Source organism: Scyliorhinus torazame, chromosome 3 (assembly GCF_047496885.1).
Source record: "Scyliorhinus torazame isolate Kashiwa2021f chromosome 3, sScyTor2.1, whole genome shotgun sequence".
Classification (NCBI taxonomy): domain Eukaryota; kingdom Metazoa; phylum Chordata; class Chondrichthyes; order Carcharhiniformes; family Scyliorhinidae; genus Scyliorhinus; species Scyliorhinus torazame.
The window spans coordinates 145745694-145767095 of NC_092709.1; the positions used below are offsets into that span (position 1 = coordinate 145745694).

At 45.3% G+C, this 21402-nt stretch overlaps 1 protein-coding gene across 1 annotated transcript; it reads left to right on the top strand.

Moving 5' to 3' along the window:
• The first annotated feature begins 7722 nt into the window (after nucleotides 1–7722).
• Nucleotides 7723–16670, top strand: ostc (oligosaccharyltransferase complex subunit). Its single transcript, XM_072496371.1, has 4 exons — nucleotides 7723–7916; nucleotides 11338–11431; nucleotides 12706–12903; nucleotides 16514–16670. Exons 1-4 carry the CDS (start codon nucleotides 7778–7780, stop codon nucleotides 16530–16532), a joined length of 450 nt encoding a protein of 149 aa, XP_072352472.1. The 5' UTR covers nucleotides 7723–7777; the 3' UTR covers nucleotides 16533–16670.
• The last annotated feature ends 4732 nt before the right edge of the window (nucleotides 16671–21402 follow it).

Sequence of the window (21402 nt, forward strand, 5' to 3'; positions counted from 1 at the left end):
TTTGGAAAGGTTTCCTGCAAACCATCATGTACAAGTTTGTACAAATCAGCTGTTGATCTCGAAGCACAGAGCTCATCATTATCAATGAAATGAATGAATTGTTTCACTTTATCTTCAAAAAGGCATACACGTTTTGAACAAAGTTGAAAAACTGGACAGCTCCCTTCCAGGATTCAGCTGCAGCATTGCAGATTAAATTCAAGGAGTGACTGGAACATGAGTTGAATGATGCACAAGGGTTTTCATTTTTCAGTGCTTGTAGATCTGAATATTATCCTGCCATATTTGTGGCATTATCGAAGCTCTGCCCACAACAATTTTTGATGTCCAAACCTAAATTTGCAATGATTTCCAAAATTGTTGTCTCTAGAAGTGTGGAATTGTAGCTGGACAAAACAAAGAAGTTGCTCCACAATTTTACCATCGCTTGTCACATACCTTAAAATTAATGTTAATTGGTCCATGTGACTCATATCTGGTGTTGTATCAACTATTATGGAATTGTATTTGACATATTTTACTTGGTTTCTGAACTGCTCTACTATTATAATGATGAAGTCATTGTAGATTTGGTGTTTTAAAAATTTGGTCTTCCCTGAGTCACAATATTCACTGAGATATTCAAAGCAGGCTAAAAAAATACCTCTTTGACTTGACAATGATGACTCATTATGTCCTCTTTGAGGTAGTCCCAAGGAAGACAGCAGTTTGACTGAGGAAACAGCACTTTCCTCCAAAAAGAACACTCCTTTTGAAACTAAGCCAATAATGTAGCATCAATTCTAAATAATTTACATCTTTGAATGAATGCACACATAGCTTTAATATGAGCTTTGGAAGTTCCATAGATCATAGATTATCATAGAATTTACAGAGCAGAAGGAGGCCATTCAGCCCATCGAGTCTGCACCGGCTCTTAGAAAGAGCACCCTACCCAAGGTCAACACCGCCACCCTGTCCCCATAACCCAGTAACCCCACCCAACACTAAGGGCAATTTTGGACACTAAGGGCAATTTATCATGGCCAATCCACCTAATCCGCACATCTTTGGACTGTGGGAGGAAACCGGAGCACCCGGAGGAAACCCACGCACACACGGGGAGGATGTGCAGACTCCGCACAGACAGTGACCCAAGCCAGAATCGAACCTGGGACCCTGGAGCTGTGAAGCAATTGTGCTATCCACAAGGCTACCATGCTGCCCACTCAGCATGATCAGCAATATTTCTTCCAACATTTCTCCAGTTAGAGTACCCATCAACAAATGATTGTTTCCCTTTACTAGGGTCAAGGAATAACTCACAAACACAACAGCAGACTGCCTAAGAGATTTTTTAAAAAAGCAACCAATTTCTAATTTCCATCATCCCATTTCTCTTCATCCTTTGAAAATGGGACTTATGAAGACTTCTCACCTGCTTTCGGCCTCCAACCTCAAACTTTTTTCTTAAATTTTCCTTTTCATCTGTTTTCTGGTTTATTTCGTACGAAATATTCAATCATAATCAGTGGAACAGATTTTGGCCATAAGGCAATAATAATAATTGCTTATTGTCACAAGTAGGCTTCAATTAAGTTATTGTGAAAAGCCCCTAGTTGCCAAATTCCGGCGCCTGTTCGGGGAGGAATTGAACCCGCACTGCTGGCTTATGTTCTATCTTACAAGCCAGCTCTTTAGCCCACTGTGCTAAACCAGCCCCAATATCTCAGGGGTAGGTTTCTTCCCGCACTTCAACAGATGAAATATCTTGTAGTTCCCTTGCCATTTCAGATTCCACTTCTTGTCATCAGATAATTCACCCATACTTTTGGTGGATGACAATGAATGTGCAGTTTTGCACTGTTCAATATTTTGAACTTTTTAATGTGAAATGACAAACTGTCTTTTTGCCGGCTTTGACCTCTTGCCTTGCCTTCAATTTTCTGCATTGTTGACAGCCGATTGATAGGGTCGTTTCATATTGCGAAAGAAACTGATCTTGATTTTAATGACTTTTCTGAAAGAGCAGGCTTTTGCACAATCAATCCCCTGTTAATTCAAGCTCTACAAAAATTGGATTCATCTTTTAACTATAAAGCTGTGGCCCTGGATTTCACATAAGACTCTCTTTACTCTTCTCCTGCCCATTTCCACCTCAGAAACTCACAAAGTCTCCTTCCTTCCAAAATACCTAGCCTTCACACACACTCCCTCCCCTGGTCCTCTCACACCCTCCCTCACACTCTTCCCCTCCACCTCTCCAGCTGGGGCTGGTGTAGCACACTGGACTAAATAGTTGGATTTTAAAGCAGACCAAGGCAGGCCAGCAGCACGGTTCAATTCCCGTACTGGCCTCCCCGAACAGGTGACGGAATGTGGCGACTAGGAGCTTTTCACAGTAACTTCATTTGAAGCCTACTTGTGAAAATAAGTGATTTTTATTTCATTTTTCATTGCATCCCCTCACAGTCTCTTCCCCACTCCTCACAGTCTCCCATTCTCACAGTCTCACTAACCTCGCTCGCCTGGAGTCTTCAAGGCAGCCTTCTGCCTCATGTGTCATCTCCTCATACTGGTAAGACTTGATTCGGCGCCTCATGCCTCCACTGTTGCTGGCTAGCATGCCCTCAACCCTGGCTGGGTTGAGTTGCCCATCATCTTCTCCGTTCACTGCTCGATGGTTGCAGACCGCTAGCTCACCCTCACCCGTGGCTTTCGCCTGGCGCTTCGCGTCTCATCTCACTGTTGCTGGCTGACCTGCCCTCCTCAGCCCCGAGGGTCACCCCTCGCCTGCTCCTCTCACTGCTCGACGGCTACTGACCCCGATCAGCTGGCTCACCATCTTGTGACATTCGCTCAGCACCTCATGCCTCACCTCATGTTTTCTAGCTTGCTGGCAGCCTCACACTGACCTCTTGCTGCCTGGACATGTCTCCAGCTATTCAACAATGGCAGCCACATCATCCAAATACAGTACACACCCTGACATTCTGTCCTTTCTCTCACAGGACAAGTTGGTCAGTAACCACAGGGAGCAGCAGCAAAGTGGAGAAGTCATGACTCCATGGAGGAGATAGTGCTGCAAATCAAGGGACTGACTGCAACAGAGCCCGTGCCATCTTGTGTTGTCAAGACCACTGAGGATGACTGCAAGAGGAAGAAAAGAGAGAGAAACTCCAAACCAGTGATGAGGCAGAATCATCACATGATATTGCACTCTCCACTACCAGCCAAGGTACTGGAATAGTGCAACTGTTTCAAGGTAGTATTGAGTCACAATCTGCACTTGGTGAATCTCAGGGTACGAATAAGCTATGGCAGTGGATGACAGCTTAATGGAGCGTGAGATCGTAGATGAGTCCTGCTACAGGGGATTCAGATGGAGTCTTTGACGTGGTGATCTACAGGACAATGTAGCACAGCGGTTAGCACTGTTGCTTCACAGCGCCAGGGTCCCAGGTTCGATTCCCAGCTAGGGTCACTGTCTGTGCGGAGTCTGTACGTTCTCCCTGTGTCTGCGTGGGTTTCCTCTGGGTGCTCCAGTTTCCTCCCACATGTCCCGAAAGACGTGATGTTAGGTGAATTGGACATTCTGAATTCTTCCTCCGTGTACCCGAACAGGCGCTGGAGTGTGGTGACTTGGGAATCTTCACAGTAACTTCATTGCAGTGTTAATGTAAGCCTACTTTTGACAATAATAAAGATGATTATATTATTATTAATTTGCTCATCGAGGTGCTGGGTAACATTGATAGGTCAGAGTCTTAGCTTCCATTGCAGCATAGGAGGAAGATACCCGATGTCTCAGAGGGACATGCAGGCCCTCACAGCAGTCCCGCAATCTCTGTTCAACGACCCCTATGAGTGACAGTAATCTGTGGTGTGCTAATGTATTCTCTTCTTCCAGGATGACTGCAGTCTTACTGCACCACTGCCATTCTGTTAGTGCCCTTGCTGTTACCTAACAAGCAGCCAGTCAAACCAGATTGTTGTCACCCATGCTGAGGTGGCGCAATCTGCAGTTGGAGCCTCAAGGCCCAGAGCTGCCTGAGGGAATTCTTCAAGGTCATCTGCAGTCTCCCTCGGTAAAGTCAGAAGCCTTCCAGTAGCCATGTTGGAGCCACTGGGGGAGCACTATGTAGGAGCACTAGGATAAGCAAAGGTACCCTCAAGACAGAAACTAGTTGCATTTATTCAGTATGTATATTTGAAAGCGTTGTTAAGCAAAGATGCCATGGAAAGGTTTTTGTTGGTGGCTTTTACTGTTGGGTGGTGGCCAAGTGTTAAGAACAAGGCTGATGGTAAACATCAGGTTATTCCAAATCCCAGAGTAAAACTTGTGACAATTACCCTCAACTGCATTTTGCAATTTGGTATAAAGTGAGGAAAGATTTGATAACCAGAGAATGATGTGCCAGACATTTTGTGAGGATTTTAAATAAAACATAATGACCAGTATTTTCTGACAGTTCTCGACAGTGGTACCTTCCAGTCCTGCCAACGGTGAACACCCACCGCAGATTTCCTGGCAGCGGGGGATGCATAAAACGAGACACCCCGTTGACAGTGGTGTGATTACGCGGGGGTGTGGAAAACCAACTGTTTATTGAACAATAAAATACAGAACAATAAAGTCAACTTGAAGTACGCTTAACTGAACAGTGGAAGACTGCATCGATTTTTAAAAAACCTGCTCCTGTCAGCACGCTGATGTGTGGAGGAGGCGGTCTGCTCCGGTGGGCTCCGGGCCTGCACACTGCTGAGAGAGGTATGCGTGAGCTGGACGGCTGGCATTTTCAAATCTGGCTGTTGGGCACTACTTCCAGTGATCAGGAACATCACAGTGCATGGCCACGCGACCCTCCCGACACCTGCCCATGACCCACCCCTGGGTCACGGCCCTCGGTTTGAAAATGACTGTGCTAGGAGTTAAAACAATTATTCCTGCTATTGTCTGAGGTCTCAAAACAGCTACCTTTTCCGTTTTTTCCCGTTTTGATCTTCTCTTATCTGAACTAACCTCTTCAGAGGTCAGACTTAATTGCCTTCATATCATTCTACCTTTTAGGATGTAAATGTAAAGTTCACACCTTGGGCTGGATTCTCCGTTTGGGAGATTATGGGCTGGATTCGCCGTTGCCCGACGGCGTATCCTAATCGCCGATCGGGCAGAGAATCGACTCCAATGCCCAAATCGGGGCCGGCGCTGATTTGACACTGGTCAGCAGTCCTCTTCACCCTTGGAAATGGCGTAATTGCATCATGCACCGGCGTTGGCATGTCATCGGCAGTCCCTCCCTTGATGCTCTGCCCTGTTGGACCGAGTTCCCGATGGTACGGGACATGTGTGGTCTCAGCGGCCGGGAACCCGCTGTGGCAGCTGCGGGCTTTGTCCAGTGCCGCCACACTTGGCCGTGATCTGTGCTGCTGGCCGGGGGGAACTTCTGCGAGAACGGGCGGGACTTGTAGGGGGTGGCCAGGGTGTGGCCTGTGGGGTCGCAGATGGCGGGTCGGGTCTGCGCCCGGTTGGTGCCATGTTGTACGGCGCGCCCGCTGCAGGTCGCCAGCTCGCCACCCTCTCCCACCCCCCCCGGCAATGTGCAAATCCTGCCCACCCAATTGGCAAGTAGGGGAATCCTCCCTCCTTACTACGGGAAATGCTGGGTCATTCCTTCCACAGTACACATGCGGAAGAGTGACCTGACTCCACGCTCCCCAACTGACACCCCATCAGAGGCCACCCGAACCGCAATGTTTATAAACATCTAGGAGTTTAGTGCTTTTGCTTCCACTTTTTCTCAGCAGAAAGCACTTAATTGCTTTTGATGTGGTCAGGAACTGTCAATCATAGCTAGATGTTTATAAACATTGTGGTTCGGTTCACAGCAGGGTACTTGAGATGCATTTAAGCGTAAAGGAAAATGAAAATAAACAATCTGGACGCTGGCTGTCTGGAAGCTATTACCCTGTCAATTGCAGCCTACTAAAAGCTATTTATCTTTGAAAGTGAATAGAAGCAATCCAGATCAAAGGATCGGAGAAGGTTTAATACCTTGTGATGTGTTTTGACTTTCTAACAGCTGCTGCTTTCTAGACATCTGTCTGAGGCAGCTGGTGTAAGGGATTGGTAAGTGAGAAAGCAGTGATTTTTCACTGATTTTGTCTGAACTGCTCTTTAGCTTCCAAGCAGGGGTGAATGATGGAGGAGAGGGTCATTGATATGGAAGGGATCTCTAATTAAGGATCTCTATATAAGGTCGGCCAGTAAAGCACTGATCTCAGTGCTCAGGATTACTGAGTGTATATTATTCATTTTGTTTGTGTAAATAAAATTTTGTTTCTTATTTTGCATGGTGTGGACTCCCCATGTCTTTATTAAAGTGGCAGAAATAGAATTGGTACAGCCATAAGTGAATGAGTCTCAGGAATGCCCAAGGAACAATTAATCCGTGCTTTGGAAATGACTTGAAGTGTCATTGGAACTGTCAAAACATGAGAGCGAGTGACCTTGAAATGTCACATGACACAGAGAGTACTGAGGAAGAGGATGAAGATAATGATGAACCCAAACAAATTATGCTGGGCACTAGAAGTTTTAGTCCTGTGATGAATGTGTTAGTTGCAGACTTGTTTAACTGAGCAGTGTTCGATAGTGCTTGCACTTTGATAATACATAGAACAGGTTGGTTAAAACATTACCTTGATTCACTGAAGTGAGGAGGATTAATACTGGGTTAAGGAATATAAAAGTACTACTTGCTTTACGTTTGGTGATGACAAAACGTTGAGGTCACTAAAGAGAATTGTATTTCCGGTAAAACATGTGGAGTGAGGCATTTTCTAAGTACTGATGTGGGGCGGGATTATCCGTTGCACCAGCAGTGCACCCATGCCCGCGGGTCTCCCAGCGGGGTGGCCACAATGAGAAATCCCTTTGTCAGGTGGCGGGAATGGACTATCCCGCAGCTGGCAAGGGCATGCCGACCAGGAAAGCGCAGCTGGCAGACCGGAGACCCCTTTTGAACAGATGTGTTGGTGGGCATCCAGTTTGTGGCCAATACCATCCATCGCCTTCAATCAGCGGTGCTCTGCCTCAATGGCACACAAGGTCTTGAGGATGCTCAGGTGTACGATGGACTCCCCTCTGAACATACCCCTGCTAGGATGGAAGTTTGCATCAAAACAAAACGCCATGAAAGGGGTAAATAATCTACCCTAGTCCCCACGGTACCCACTGGGCATGGAGGCCTCGATGGTGCCAGGACACACCGCCTGCTCCCTTTCCAGGGTTACCCAGCAGCGAACATAGCTGTGGAAGAGACAGTCGGGGTGGATCACCCCCTCAACTGCCCACTGCCTGGACCTATTAATGGTCAGCATGGCTAGGCCCAGGAGGAATCACACCAGGGGGTCATCCTCCTTCCCCTCAAAGTTCAGGAGTGTGAGGCTGAAGTGCAGCCAAAAAGTAACAGATTTCTCAGAAAACTAAAAAGGGGGTGCAGCCTGGGACAATTTACATCTTCCTGCCTGTGGTTGTGAATGGAATCTGATAACGATTGGAATCAACAACCCAATAGCCCAGATAACACGTGACAGCTCAGTGCCGGAGAAGGGAGTGTCAATAGCCATTGTGACGTCATCACGGGGCAGCCCCGCCCGGTCGTAAAGCGCAGATCACGTGATCGCCACCGACGGGCCCACGTGATCACCAACTGGCGGTGATGCAGGGCAGCGTACCGGAACTGATTGTCGGTGTTTCCGGGACACGTTGCGGTGGGGGGGTCAGTGCTCGGATATGGAGACGGTGTTCGGGCTGCCGTTTAAAGTGCTGGAGTGTCCCAATGTGAAGCTTAAGAAGCCGGGATGGCTGCACATGCCGTCCGCCATGACCGTGTACGCGCTGGTCATCATCTCCTACTTCCTCATCACCGGCGGTGAGTGAGCCAGCCAGCCAGCCAGCAGCAGCGCACAGGGACCGTCCCCAGCAACAGTGTCCACTAAGTCCCTCCGCTCTGAAACCCTTCCCATCCTTCACTGTTCGCCAAGACAGAGAAGCCGGGGGTTGAAACCTCTTGTGAAGATTGCCATAGAAGTGCATTTTACTAAACTGATTCAAATTGATGCCGGTCCCGAAGTTTTTTGACACTGGTGTTATTTAAAGTTAGTTTTTAATGTAATCAATTTTATTTTCTGCATACTGTATATACTATAAACCTGGGGCTGAGACCTGACTTGACACTGCTTATATTGGGGATTAACTCTTGAAGGAGGGAGTCTTACTTTGTGAGTTCCATAGAATCCCTACAGTGCAGAAGGAGGCCATTCAGTCAATTGAGTCTGCACTGACCCTCTGAAAGCGCACCCGATCTAGGCCCATTCCACTCCCCCCATCCCTGTAACCCCACCTAACCTGCACATCCTTGGACTCTGGGAAGAAACCAGAACACCCGGAGGAAATCCCACCCAGACTCTGAGAACATGCAAACGGCGCAGTCACCCAAGGCTGGAATCTAATCTGGGTTCCTGTCTCTGAGGCAGCACTGCTAACCACTGTGCCATGGTGTCTTAATTCAGTATGGAACTTTATTGCTAGTTCTTGAAAGGTTGTTTTGCTATAGGATTGGATATTGACTTTAATTTTTTTGAGAAATATTTAAATTTGTCTTTTATGAGACCTCAAAAGATTCAAACCTTTTCTGTGACTTATTTAACCATTGTAGGTGCTTTGTGGAGAGTGATGACCCCCTCCTCTCTCCTCTTCCCTGCGCCTCCCCCACCTGACAGGAATCTTGGTCACAGATTTGAAATTAACAATTACCTCAGCCAGTTGCCATTTGTGGAAGAGAGTTTCAAACTTCCAAACCTCTTTTGTGTATAGAAGTGATTCTTAATTTCACTCCTGAGAGCCCTAACTTTTAGGTTGTAATCATGTTGTCCTAGATTCCACAATTTGGTAGATTCTATCTGATATGAAATTAAATGAAAATCGCTTATTGTCACAAGAAGGCTTCAATGAAGTTACTGTGAAAAGCCTATTTGGTTCCCCTTAATAATGGCCTCATAACCCATCTAAATTCCAGGATTTACAATATTTGTTTGTTTAATTTCTCCTCATGATTTCGCCCATGGGAGTCCAGCTATCGTTCTGCTAAATCTGTATTGCATGCCCTCAAAGGCCAATACATTTTCCTAAATATTTTGCCCTGAACTACATCTCTGCTCTAAATATGATCTAACAAGGGCTTTGTACAGCTGAATATGACTTCTATCCACTACTTCCCAATCCCTGGATCTAAATGCATGTATTCCATTAGTGTTCTTAAATATTTTTATTAGCGTTTTTCTATTTTAACAAAGTGTTACAAACACTCAAAACTGCCATAGCACATCACAAGCGCCTCAGCAGACATGAGTACAGAAATACAGGAGAAAACCAACAGATTTGGCTCAGCTTAATCATTAAACTTGGTGCCTCTGTTTATACAAGGAAAACACGGTGGATGAATAAGCTAGAAAATGGGGGCGAAGAGGTTAAAGCCATGGTAAAATGGTGCATACCTTCCAATGTGGTGATTGCTCCCATTAACCGTTTTCTGTACCTGTTTATGACATTTTAATGAAATATAAAACTGGACTCTGAAATGTATTTGGATCCATAGAATACCTACAATGCAGAAAGGGGCCATTTGGCCCACTGAGTTTGCACCGACCCTCTGAAAGAGCATCCTATTGTGGCCCACTCTCCTGCCCTATCCCCATAATCCCACCTAACCTGCACATTATTGGACACTTGGGCAATTTTCTAGCATGGCCAATCTGCCTAACCGGCACTTCTTTGGACCGTGGGAGGAAATCGGAGCACCTGAAGGAAACCCACGTAGACACCGGGAGAACATGTAAACTCCACATAAAGTCACCCAAGGCTGGAGTGGAATGCAGGTCCCTGGCCCTGTGAGGCAAAAGTGCTAATTATTGTGCCACCCAGTGAATGGGCACTGTTTGTAGCTTTTCAGCATTTAGAAAATACTTTGTTTTATCCTTTTCGATTGAAAGTGCATGACTTCATATTTGCCTACTTTGAAATCCATTTGCCATAGTTTTGCCCATTATCAAGTTATCTGCACTGTAGGGATTATATGATTCTATGATCTATGTTTTTTTACTTCCAGCTGAAGTGCTCACAATGCCATCTGTCATTGACAAGTTGGTGTGTGTGGCCCTCTATCATATCTAAGTCATTAGTAGAAAGTGAGTAATTGAGGCCCCAATACTGATTCTTGTGGGGCACCATTGTCACATCCTACCAGAGTAGCCATTCAGCTAATTCCCTAATCAGTTAATAATTTATCTTCAATTCCTTGAGCTTCAACTAACAAATTCACTCTAGAAGCCTATACAAATAACACCCGTAGACAGAATTGCTGTCGGAACCACCTTTACTATTTTACTTAACAGAGCAATCAAATGAAGGCTGAGTGTAAATTAAGCTGCAGCCTGATGCTTAACTAAAGTTCACGGTGCCAGCCTAGATGGTGCATTTTGACAGTCTGCTGAACTTGAGAAGAGGAAACAGTTGACAACTGAGCTGGATCTTGTCTGCTGAATGCCACACCATAACTGATTAGTGTTCTTTTCCCTTTCCCAGCTCTGGGTGCGCAACCTGTGAATCTGGCCCTCGATTAACCCGGATCAACCATCTCAGCAGAGATGGAGATTTAACCTTGGACATTCTGGTCTGATAGCTAAATAGGGCAATGTCTTTACCAAATGAGTTATTGGAGGAGGTCTTTGTTAAGAACCTCCTTTTGGCTCCACATTTGAGAAAACCAATTTATAATGGGACCTTTAAAGTGATTGTATTTGAGATGTTGATGACTTAGTTGGTTAAAGCATTGAATAGCTGAACAGGAGGGTCCTGACTTCTGTCCTTGACTATGCCAGTTTTAGCTGATTCAACGTGGGTGAAGGTCAGGAAATAATAATTTTGCGCAGAGGGTGCCTGCTTCTCTGGACTTCTGTCTGCACACTGGGTGAGGAATAAATTAAACTTGTCTGCGATTCAGTGTATTCTCCTCATCCACGGTCAAAGAACCTCTAGACGTGTATTTGCAATCTCTTGATGAGGGAATGAAGATTTGCTGGTGCTTGCTGAAGCAGTGTGATCAGAGGGGAGACATTTCCACAGCATACTAGAGTACTAAGTACTGGGGCTGTGAATCATTTGGCTTTCAATTACAGGGAAAGTCAGTCTAAGTTTTCTCCCAATATTGCTTTTGATTTTAAATACACAAAAAGGGTGTATAGAGTTCTCTGCACATTGCTGTTATGTTTATAAAATATTTAATGCTTTATTAGGTATCATTTATGATGTTATTGTGGAGCCTCCAAGTGTGGGATCAATGACAGATGAACATGGCCACCAGAGGCCTGTAGCTTTCCTAGCATACAGGTATGTCTGAGTGACACTACTGCCTTTTAATTGTTTCATAGATTATCATAGACTTTACAGTGCGGAAGGAGGCCATTCGGCCCATCGGGTCTGCACCGGCTCCTGGAAAGAGCACCATACCCAAGGTCAACACCTCCACCCTATCCCCACGACCCAGCAACCCCACCCAACACTAAGGGCAATTTTGGACACTAAGGGCAATTTATCCCGGCCAATCCACCTAACCCGCACATCTTTGGACTGTGGGAGGAAACTGGAGCACCCGGAGGAAACCCACGCGCACACGGGGAGGACGTGCAGACTCCGCACAGATAGTGACCCAAGTCGGAATCGAACCTGAGACCCTGGAGCTGTGAAGCAATTCTGCTATCCACAATGCTACCGTGCTGCCCGGTTTTCTCCCTTTTCTCCTCCGAAGACTTTGAACCATTGCTTGATTGTGGTTTCCTAATGCCTGTTGCCTAACTGGACTATTATGGATTAATATACATCCTATGACCCTATAATATTTTGTGTCAGCTGTTTATTTCAGATTGGCATCACAATTTATCTGATTCTGTTCTTGCCTGTTGGCTAGGCACACATCCCATCTTGCAGGGCTCTTGTATTTTTCTTCTTACCCAAGGGCACAGAGGCCAACAGTGAATTTTGGACCTTTATTTTGGTTCGTATGTGAGGGCATTGATTGATAAACTCATTGGGTCAGTGAAGAAACACCTTGTTGTAAAATCATTGCAGCTGATTTCTTCCCCCTTCCCATTGCCCCTTTGTTTTGCTAGTTTTTCAAAATTTCCCCAGCCTCCTTGTTTTAAAAAAATAAATTTTAGGGTAACCAGTTATTGTTTTTCCAATTAAGGGACAATTTAGCGTGGTCAATCCACCTAACCTGCACATCTTTGGGTTGTGGGGGTGAGACCCATGCAGACACTGGGAGAATGCACAAACTCCACACGGACAGTGACCCGGGGCCGGGATTGAACCCGGATCCTCAGTGCCGTGAGACAACAGTGCTAACTACTGCGCCACCATGCCGTCCGTGAGCCTGGGCCGTTGTGCATATTGCAAAGTAAGATTGTTATTCGGAAAAAAATAACCTTTTTTGTGATTTGTAATCAAAATTGGGCCCACATGGGTCTGCTACTTTCACACCTAAATCTTTCATTTGCAAGTCCTTTTAAGAGTTGCTGCTACATTTAAAATGACCTGTTCCCATACTTTTCTTGTCTTGGAGCCACAGTAGATTGGAGCTGAAGATGTTTCTTTTCCCCTTTCAGAGTGAATGGACAGTACATTATGGAAGGTCTTGCTTCTAGTTTTCTGTTTACAATGGGAGGACTAGGATTCATAATCTTGGATCGTTCAAACGCCCCCAACATTCCAAAACTGAATAGATTCCTGCTTTTGTTCATTGGTTTCGTCAGTGTGCTGTTGAGCTTCTTTATGGCCAGAGTCTTCATGAGAATGAAACTGCCGTAAGTAGTAGTCTTCCAACTTTTACCAATTGCTGTATAGTTGCCTTTTTATTTTGGATGATACATGTTGCAGTTTATCCTTTGACTCAATGCATTTTAATTTTTCTAGCTTAGAACTTTTATCATGTTAAAGGAAAATTAGCCAGATAAGTTTGTGTAAAAGAAGTAACACTGATTGGTTACATGTAATGTATTTCTGGGCAGTATAACTTTCACCTGGGTGATTTGTAGGCACAAACCTAACTATTAGTTTAGAGAGACCTGCTGGGTTCAGTAGCGGTTCTCAAATACTCTCCATAAAGAGAGGTGAGATATCCTTTTCCATTAAGAGAATCATTATTATTATGCTGCATCTTGTTTAAATCTGTTGCTCATGTCATCAGTAAGTGCTGTGAAGTCATTAGTTGTTACTTGTGTATATTTGTATTTAACTGCCGTTAGTTCTAATTCTATCCTGTTACTGTTATTTTGATTTGATTTATTGTCACTTGTACCAAAGTACAGTGAAAAGTATTTTTCTGCGGCCAAGGGAATGTACACCGTACGTACATAGTAGACAAAAAGAATAATCGACAGAGTGCATTGACAAATGGTACATCGACAAAGTGATTGGTTATAGTGCGGAACAAGGGGCCAAACAAAGCAAATACATGAGCAAGAGCAGCATAGGATGTCATGAATAGTGTTCTTACAGGGAACCGATCAGTCCGAGGGAGAGCCGTTGAGGAGTCTAGTAGCTGTGGTGAAGAAGCTGTTCCTATGTCTGGATGTGCGGGTCTTCAGATTTCTGTATCTTTGCCTGATGGAAGAGTCTGGAAGTAGGCAAAGCCTGGGTGGGAGGGTTCTCTGATAATGCTGTCTGCTTTCCTGAGGAAGAGGGAGGTGTAGACCGAATCAATGTGCAGGTGGCAAGCTTGTGTGATGCGTTGGGCTGAGTTCTCCACACTCTGCAATTTCTTGCGATCTTGGACCGAGCAATTGCCAAACCAGGCTGTGATGCAGCCGGATAGGATGCTTTTTATGGTACATCTGTAGAAGTTTGTGAGAGTCTATGCAGACATGCTGAATTTCTTTAGCTTCCGTAGGAAGTAGAGACTTTGTTGGGCTTTCTTGGCTATTGCATCAATGTGAGTGGACCAGGACAGACTGTTGGTGATGGTGACTCCCAGGAACCTAAAGCTATCGACCATTTCCACTTCGGAGCCATTGATGCAGACGGGAGTGTGTGTCGTGCTACGCTTCCTGAAGTCGATGATCAGTTCCTTGGTCTTTCTGACATTTAGAGAGAGGTTGTTTTCGGTACACCATGCAAACAAGTGATTTATCTACCTTCTGCAGTCTGATTCGTCGTTGTTTGAGGTACGTCCCACCACAATCGTATCATCCGCAAACTTATAGATTGAGTTGGAGTTAAATCTTACCACAGTCGTGTGTATAGGGAGTACAGTAGAGGACTGAGCATACATCATTGTGCGGCTATTGAGGACTATTGTGGAGGAGGTGCTGTTGCCTATCTGGACAGGTTGCGGTCTGTCAGTGAAGAAGTCAAGTATCCAGCTGGTGTCAAATCCAGGGAGGTGTCAAATCCAAGATTGCAGAGTTTGGTTATAAGTTTTGTCGGGATAATGGTGTTGAAGGTGGAGCTGTAGTCTATGAACAGCAGTCTCATGTAGATGTCCTTGTTGTCAAGGTAACCGAATGTTGATTGTAGAGCCAGGGAGATAGCATCTGCTGTGGACCGGTTGCAATGATGGTCGAACTGCAATGGATCGAGACCGTCTGGGAGGCAGGCGTTGATCCGTCTAGTGACTAACCGCTCGAAGTATTTCATGATAACAGACGTCAGGGCCACCGGTCGGTAGTCGTTGAGGCAGGCGACCTTGTTCTTCTTTGGTACTGATATTATGGTGATCTTCTTGAAGGAGGTGGGGACCTTGGAGTGGAGGAGTGAGGTGTTGTAGATGTCTGCGAATATACTCGCCAGCTGGTCTGCACAGGCTCTTCAGTGCTCACCCAGAGACTCCGTCGGGGCCTGTTGCTTTTCGGGGATTCTCTTTCAAGAAGGCAGCTCTTACCACCGAGGCTGTAATAGTGGACATGGGTGTGTCCATGGCTGTTGGGGCAGGTGGCACTGATGCATTGGCTGACTGTTCAAAGCGGGCATAGAACTTGTTTCAATGTTTAACTAGCCGCTCCAATTTTTGAGTCCATACAATATTTTAAACTTTTTTATTTTTATATTATTAAAGAAGGGGAACTTTTGGTAGCTACCTTTTGGTGGTCAAGTTACCACAGTGCCCTCTCTCTATCATCTTCCAGCAGCTGCCACTTCACAAAAGAAATGGAAGAGCCAACTGAAATCTTGACTTCCCTAGCCTTTAAGGCCACTGTGGTCTTCAATGACATTGTCTCAACCACAAAGAAAGTACAATACCACATGCAAGATTGCCAGCATCAATCTGCTCCAGGAATTTGATAAGAATATTTGCCTCTTGAGAAGCCAATGTGGAGAAAACAGGAGAGATGGGCCAACAGAGCCTCCTTCCCCATCCAGTCCAAATATCAAAGCACATAGGATTTTGAAGGAGTTTCTGTGTTGGCTGTCTGTCTGTTTGTGCTAGGTGCTGTATCTATAGATTGAAGCGGTGCAAATGTTTGGATAGATGCTGTTAGGCTAAGGTGAAGACCAATTTAGGCTTCAATTGGCAGGAAATACTGACTATGTCCCCACAATAAATACTTAAGTAATTAACTGTGGAGGATATTGTTAGTTCTGTACCTTTGGTGCAGTGGATAATTGGATCCAGTTTTGCAGTGTTTTTCAAACTTTTTTTCTGGGGACCTATTTTTACCAACCGGCCGACCTTCGCGACCCACACAGGCTGTCCCTTTGGCCCCCCGAACCAGGGGGAAAAAAGGCTGCGACCATATAAAAAAAAAAAAATGCGGGCGCACTGCGCATGAATGCCCGATCATCGGGGCGCATAGTTTTGCGCATGCGCACCAATGATCGGGCACGCATGCGCAGTGCAGCCAAATTTATTTTCTGTTCCTGGCCATTTTGAAGGCCGCTCGCAGCTGGCATTATTAAAAGCCGGCTGTTGCACGCGAATTTTAGGATTGAGTGATAGGGTATTCTACTGTTAATTGGTCAAATATTCAGCATCCAATAGGATAGCTCAGTTGGAGCAAAGTTGAAAGTTATGATATAATTATATGAAAGTATCTGAGCTAAAGCAAGCTTGGACAGCCACATCCAGTTCCCAATGAGCTTGGTTGTATGGTACAAATATCCCAAGTATTACTGATTTGGCAGACTCTCCTGTTAAAAAATAAATTTAAAGTACCCAATTCTTGTTTTTCCCAATTAAGGGGCAATTTAGCGTGGCCAATTCACCAGCAGGCACATCTTTGGGTTGTGGGGGTGAGACCCACGCAGACACGAGGAGAATCCACATGGACAGTGACCTGGAGCTGGAAATCGAACCCGGATCCCTGGCACTGTGAAGCAACAGTGCGAACCACAGTGCTACCGTGCCGCCCCACAGAAAGGGAATGGATGATATTGATGTGATATCATGTTTTTTTAATTATCTGATTTTTTTTTCAGGGGCTACTTGATGGGTTAATAACAATTTGGAAGCGCCAAAGCCAGAATTTCCAGATGGAGGCAATCAATCCTGAAACTGTAAAAAGTTGCTGTAATTTGAAGATGAAAGGGAATTTGTAAAGAACAAAATAAATGTTTACAACACTTGTGTTAAATACATTGGTGTAACTTTATTAGCTACCACAACTAGTTTGAATTCAAAGGGAACTGTACCAATTCGTCGATATAAGTATTTGAAGAGTGGGCTGTCAGTGGGATAAAGGTCTTGTGCAGCATGTGGTTTTGCTCTTGCCATAGCACCTTTCACAACCTCACGGTATTCCAAAGCAGTGCACAGGCAATTAGTTACTTTTGAATTGTAATTACTGTTGCAATGTAGGAAATGTGGTAGCCAATTTATGGATCGTAAGATATCACAAACCGATGCCTAAGTCTAATCTAAAGAGAGTTTATTGGAGGTATTTTCAAATATATAGAAAAATCAGACTTGTTACTCAACAACAATGTAATAACATGCCGACCGCTAACTTTACACAGTCCAGCATACATCCTTCACCCCCTCTTATCCAGTGTAACCTTTGACCACCACCCTCTGCTAACAAGGAAAAGAATGAGAGAAAAAAGGACCCCCCACCCCCGCTGAAGTTTTGGTACACTTTAAAGAAGTCTATGACCAGCTTCCATCACGTGCAGAACCCCTCGTCCATCTCCCTAATGGCAAACTCAATCTTTTCTAAGTGAAGAAATTCCGCCAGGTCACTCGCCTATGACCTTACTCTTGGTGGCTTTGAATCCCGCCAACTCAGAAAGATCCTCCTCCGACCTAGCAGGGAGGCTAAGGCCACTGCGTCAGCCTCTTTCCCCAACTGAGCACCCAGATCTTTCAACACTCCAAAAATTGCTACCCACGGGCTTGATGTTCCCAGCACTCCCAAAACCTTTGATAATACTCCTGTGACCCCCTCCCAGAACCCCAGCAGCCTCTGACATGGCCAGAATATGTGGGTATGGTTCACTGGTGTCCCAGCACATCGCCTACATTGGTCATCTACCCCCCGGGAAGAATCGACTCGTCCTGGACATCGTCATAAGTCCCGAAGAAGAAGTGGTTATTAGGTGAATTGGACATTCTAAATCCTCTGTGTACCTAAACAGGCGCTGGAGTGTGGCCACTGGGGGATTTTTGCAGTAACTTCATTGCCATGTTAATGTAAGCCTACTTGTGACACTAATAAAGATTATTATTATAATATGTGCCCTATGCACCACCTTAAACTGTATTAGGTTTAATATTGCATATGACAAGGATGCGTTAATCCTGCGTGGGGACCCCCTCAACCCCACCAAGTTCCTCCGCTCACTTTTGCCGAATTTCCTCCACTGGTGCTTCCTCCGTTTTACTCTGCTCCGCATAAATGTCCGAGACCTTGTCTTTCCCAATCTTGTCCTCGGAAACTAACCCAGCTCCTTTCTCAGGAAGGCCCTGATCTGTACGTACTTGAAACCCATTCCCCTTCGGCAACTGATATCCCTCTTCTAGCTCTGACAAGTCCGCAAACCCCCCCCCCCAACAAACAGGCCTCCAAAACACCCAATCCCCAACTGGTCCCACGCTCGAAACCTAGTGTCTCGTCTTGATGGCACAAATCTGTAGTTGTCTCAGATTGGTGCCGTCATGTACGTGTCCTGCCAAAGTGCTGCTGGCACTGGTTCCACACCCTCAGCGCAGAAACCACCATTGGATTTGAGGAGTATCTGGCAAGAACGGCAGAGGCGCTGACACCAATGTTCCGTGGTTCCCTTACACTGTCCTGGTTCAAGGTGTCTTTCCTGCCCATAGGAAGCTCATTCATCTTATTCACTTTCCTAACAAAATGACATTGGAAGAAAATTGGGAGATTTTGAAACACGAACAGGAATTTCATAAGACTGCCATTTTCACTGTCTGGACTCTCCCAGTCAGTGACCGTGATATCAAATCCCATATCCTAATGTCCACCCTCATTCCCTCCACAAGCCTCGTCAACTTATGGAGCTGAACTCTGCTTCTTGCCACATGCATCCTCAGGTAATGGAAACTCAACCCCACCAACTGGAATGGTAGCTTATTTGGACTTGCATCCTGCCCCCTGGTGTTTTATCGGAAGCGCCTCCCGTTTTGGCATATTAAGTTTGTATCCCAAGAAGGTACTAAATTCTCTCATGATCCCTGTTATCCTGCCAGCACCCCCCCCTCCCCCCCTGCTCAACACTCCTCTATTCCCAGTGATCCGAAAAGCCAAAGCCAATGGCTTGATCTCAAGGGCAAAGAGCAATGGGGAGAGTGGGTACCCCTGTCTCGTCCCACGCTGCAACGCAAATTACTCTGAACTGACATCATTAGTCAGGACACTTGCCCTCCGGGACCTTATACAATAATCTGACCCAGTCTACAAATCCATGTCCAAACCCGAACAGTTCCAACAGATTGAGTGAGTGTGCCCACTCCACCTGGTCAAGTGCCTTCTCTGCAATCATATATACCGCCACTTCCACCTCCTTCCTCACTGTAGGCATCATGATCGCATCCAATAACCTCTGTAAATTCGCCAAAACTGCCTGCCCTTTACAAACCCCATCTGGTCTTCTCCTATCACTCCTGTCACACAACCCTCTTCTATCTGTGTAGCCAGCACCTTCGCCAACATTTCGCATCAATGTTCAGTAGCGAAATCGGCCGATATGACCCACACTATAGGGGTCTTTGTCCTTCTTTAGGATGAGTGTAGATGCCTGTGACAACCTGGGGGGGGGGGGGGGGGGGGGGGGGGGAGCTCGCCCTTCTCCAGCGCCTTGTTCTACATCCCCGTCACCAAGGAACCCAGACCGCTTATGGAATTTGGCTGGGCCCGGGGCCTTCCCAGTCTGCATTTCCCCCACAAACGTCATCACCTCTTGCATCCCGATTGGGGCACTTAGCCTCTGCACACTTATCTGCTTTACTCTCAGAAACTCCAACCTATCCAGAAATAACCTTCCCACCTTGACCCCGGCACTGGTTCTGATTGCTAAAGTTTCTGGTAAAAGGCCTCAAATACTCTGTTGCTAATAATAATATTTATTATGTCACAAGTAGGCTTACATTACACTGCAATGAAGTTGCTGCAAAAATCCCCTCGTCGTCACACTCCGGCGCCTGTTTGGATACACTGAGGTAGGTAGAATTCAGAATGTCCAATTCACCTAATAAACATGTCTTTCGGGACTTGTTGGGTGGAAACTGGAGCACCCGGACCGGGAAGCCCACACAGATAGGGGGAGAACGTGCAGACTCCACACAGAGTGACCCATTAGAGATCTGATGAAAGACAGCCCCTCTGGCATTGCAGTGTTCCCTTAATGCATAGGAGTGGAATCTCGAGTCTCTGGAGTGGGAATTGAATCTACATTCTTCTGACTTGGGTGAATGTGCCTACCGACTGAGCCATGAGTGACTGGTAGACTGCCAGCTGCAATTGTGGAGTAAGAAATATGGAGGACATATGAAGTCAAGACAATCCTTGGAATATTACATTTGGTTTTAAAGATTAAAAGTCTCGGAAACTAAGCAAACTGATGGATGGAATACATTGTGGGGATTGAGGGGTTCAAAGAATTGGGTAAAATGGAAGAATTGGAGATTGATTAAATCCTGCTTCATAAAATGAAGAAAACACTTTGTATTTGGCTTGTGAAACTGCTGGGTGAGCGGAAGAAGTTTAAAATACACTTGAATGTTTTTAAGAGATTTTCGTCCAACTGATTCTGTAAAAATGCTTATGTCGATTTTCAGGAGAAAATGGAAATTAATTTTACATTTAAATTTGATTGGGCAAAGGGAACAGGGTACCATCAACTACTTTCAAAGTATTCAAAATATTTCAGTTCCCTTATAAATGGTCATTTGTAGATGTGACTAAATGTAATTGAATATGGTGTTAGCCTGTTGTGTTTTAAAAAACATAAATTGCATTGGAAGTTCAGTCAATTTGAATAAAACTTCAGATTTTTCCAAAGAGGAAGATTGGAGCATAAAAGCTTGCCCACAAATTTATTGGAGAATTTCTCAACTTGCAAGGTGGCCCACCTGCTTTTGTTGTTTATTTCTACTGATGGGCAGGTGATGGCTTGGACTTATGCGGATGTCAGGACCCTGATCCTGTGGCAAAAAGCAGGTTCCAAGCCTGCACCAGCTGACGGTGGGGCCTCTTTGCAATTTTATTTGCCTCTTCTCCCCCTCCCCCTCCATTGCAGGGTGACCTCCTCCATTAAGTTGGGGCTGCTTTGCAACAGTACACTTAACTACACTGGTGGCTGGATACACGGTATCTCATGAAATTAATTACCCCTTGTTCCCAACTACCTACATTTCCTGAACTCTGAGAAACACTCCTTTTTCCCAAATAACATCATCCAAAAGTATAGAACTCTGAAATATATTCAGCAGGGAGTTACCACCCACAGGTTATTTCTCCACAGCACCTTTTAGCAGCAACTTGTTTTCAGGAAAGCCTGCTTTCTGCATCTGGGTGTCTGGCTATGATGATAGCTGCTTCTATTGTGTCCCTTTCTTCATTTATTGTGCTATGGATACATTATTCTTTCCCTTTGATGTTACAAATCCTGTGGATCCAGCTGTTTAGCAAATAAGTGCCAATTCCCTTATCTCTGCACTTTAGAAGTTACCTATTCTATCCACCATTATTTCCCCCCCAAGTCACACAAGTAAACACTTGCTGTTTACACTGGTATGCTAATTCGCACATCAAATCACCCCCTCAGACAGCTGCACTTAAGTCCCCTTTTTATTTTATCCCAATTTCATTCGTGAATCTTTACTTTTCTCATTGTAAGACATTCATGTAGGTTGC

Coding starts and splice junctions, on each gene's coding strand:
- ostc (XM_072496371.1), top strand. CDS start 7,778: ATGGAGACGGTGTTCGGGCTGCCGTTTAAAGTGCTGGAGTGTCCCAAT. Junction 7,917..11,337: donor CTACTTCCTCATCACCGGCG/GTGAGTGAGCCA, acceptor ATGCTTTATTAG/GTATCATTTATGATGTTATT. Junction 11,432..12,705: donor GTAGCTTTCCTAGCATACAG/GTATGTCTGAGT, acceptor TTCCCCTTTCAG/AGTGAATGGACAGTACATTA.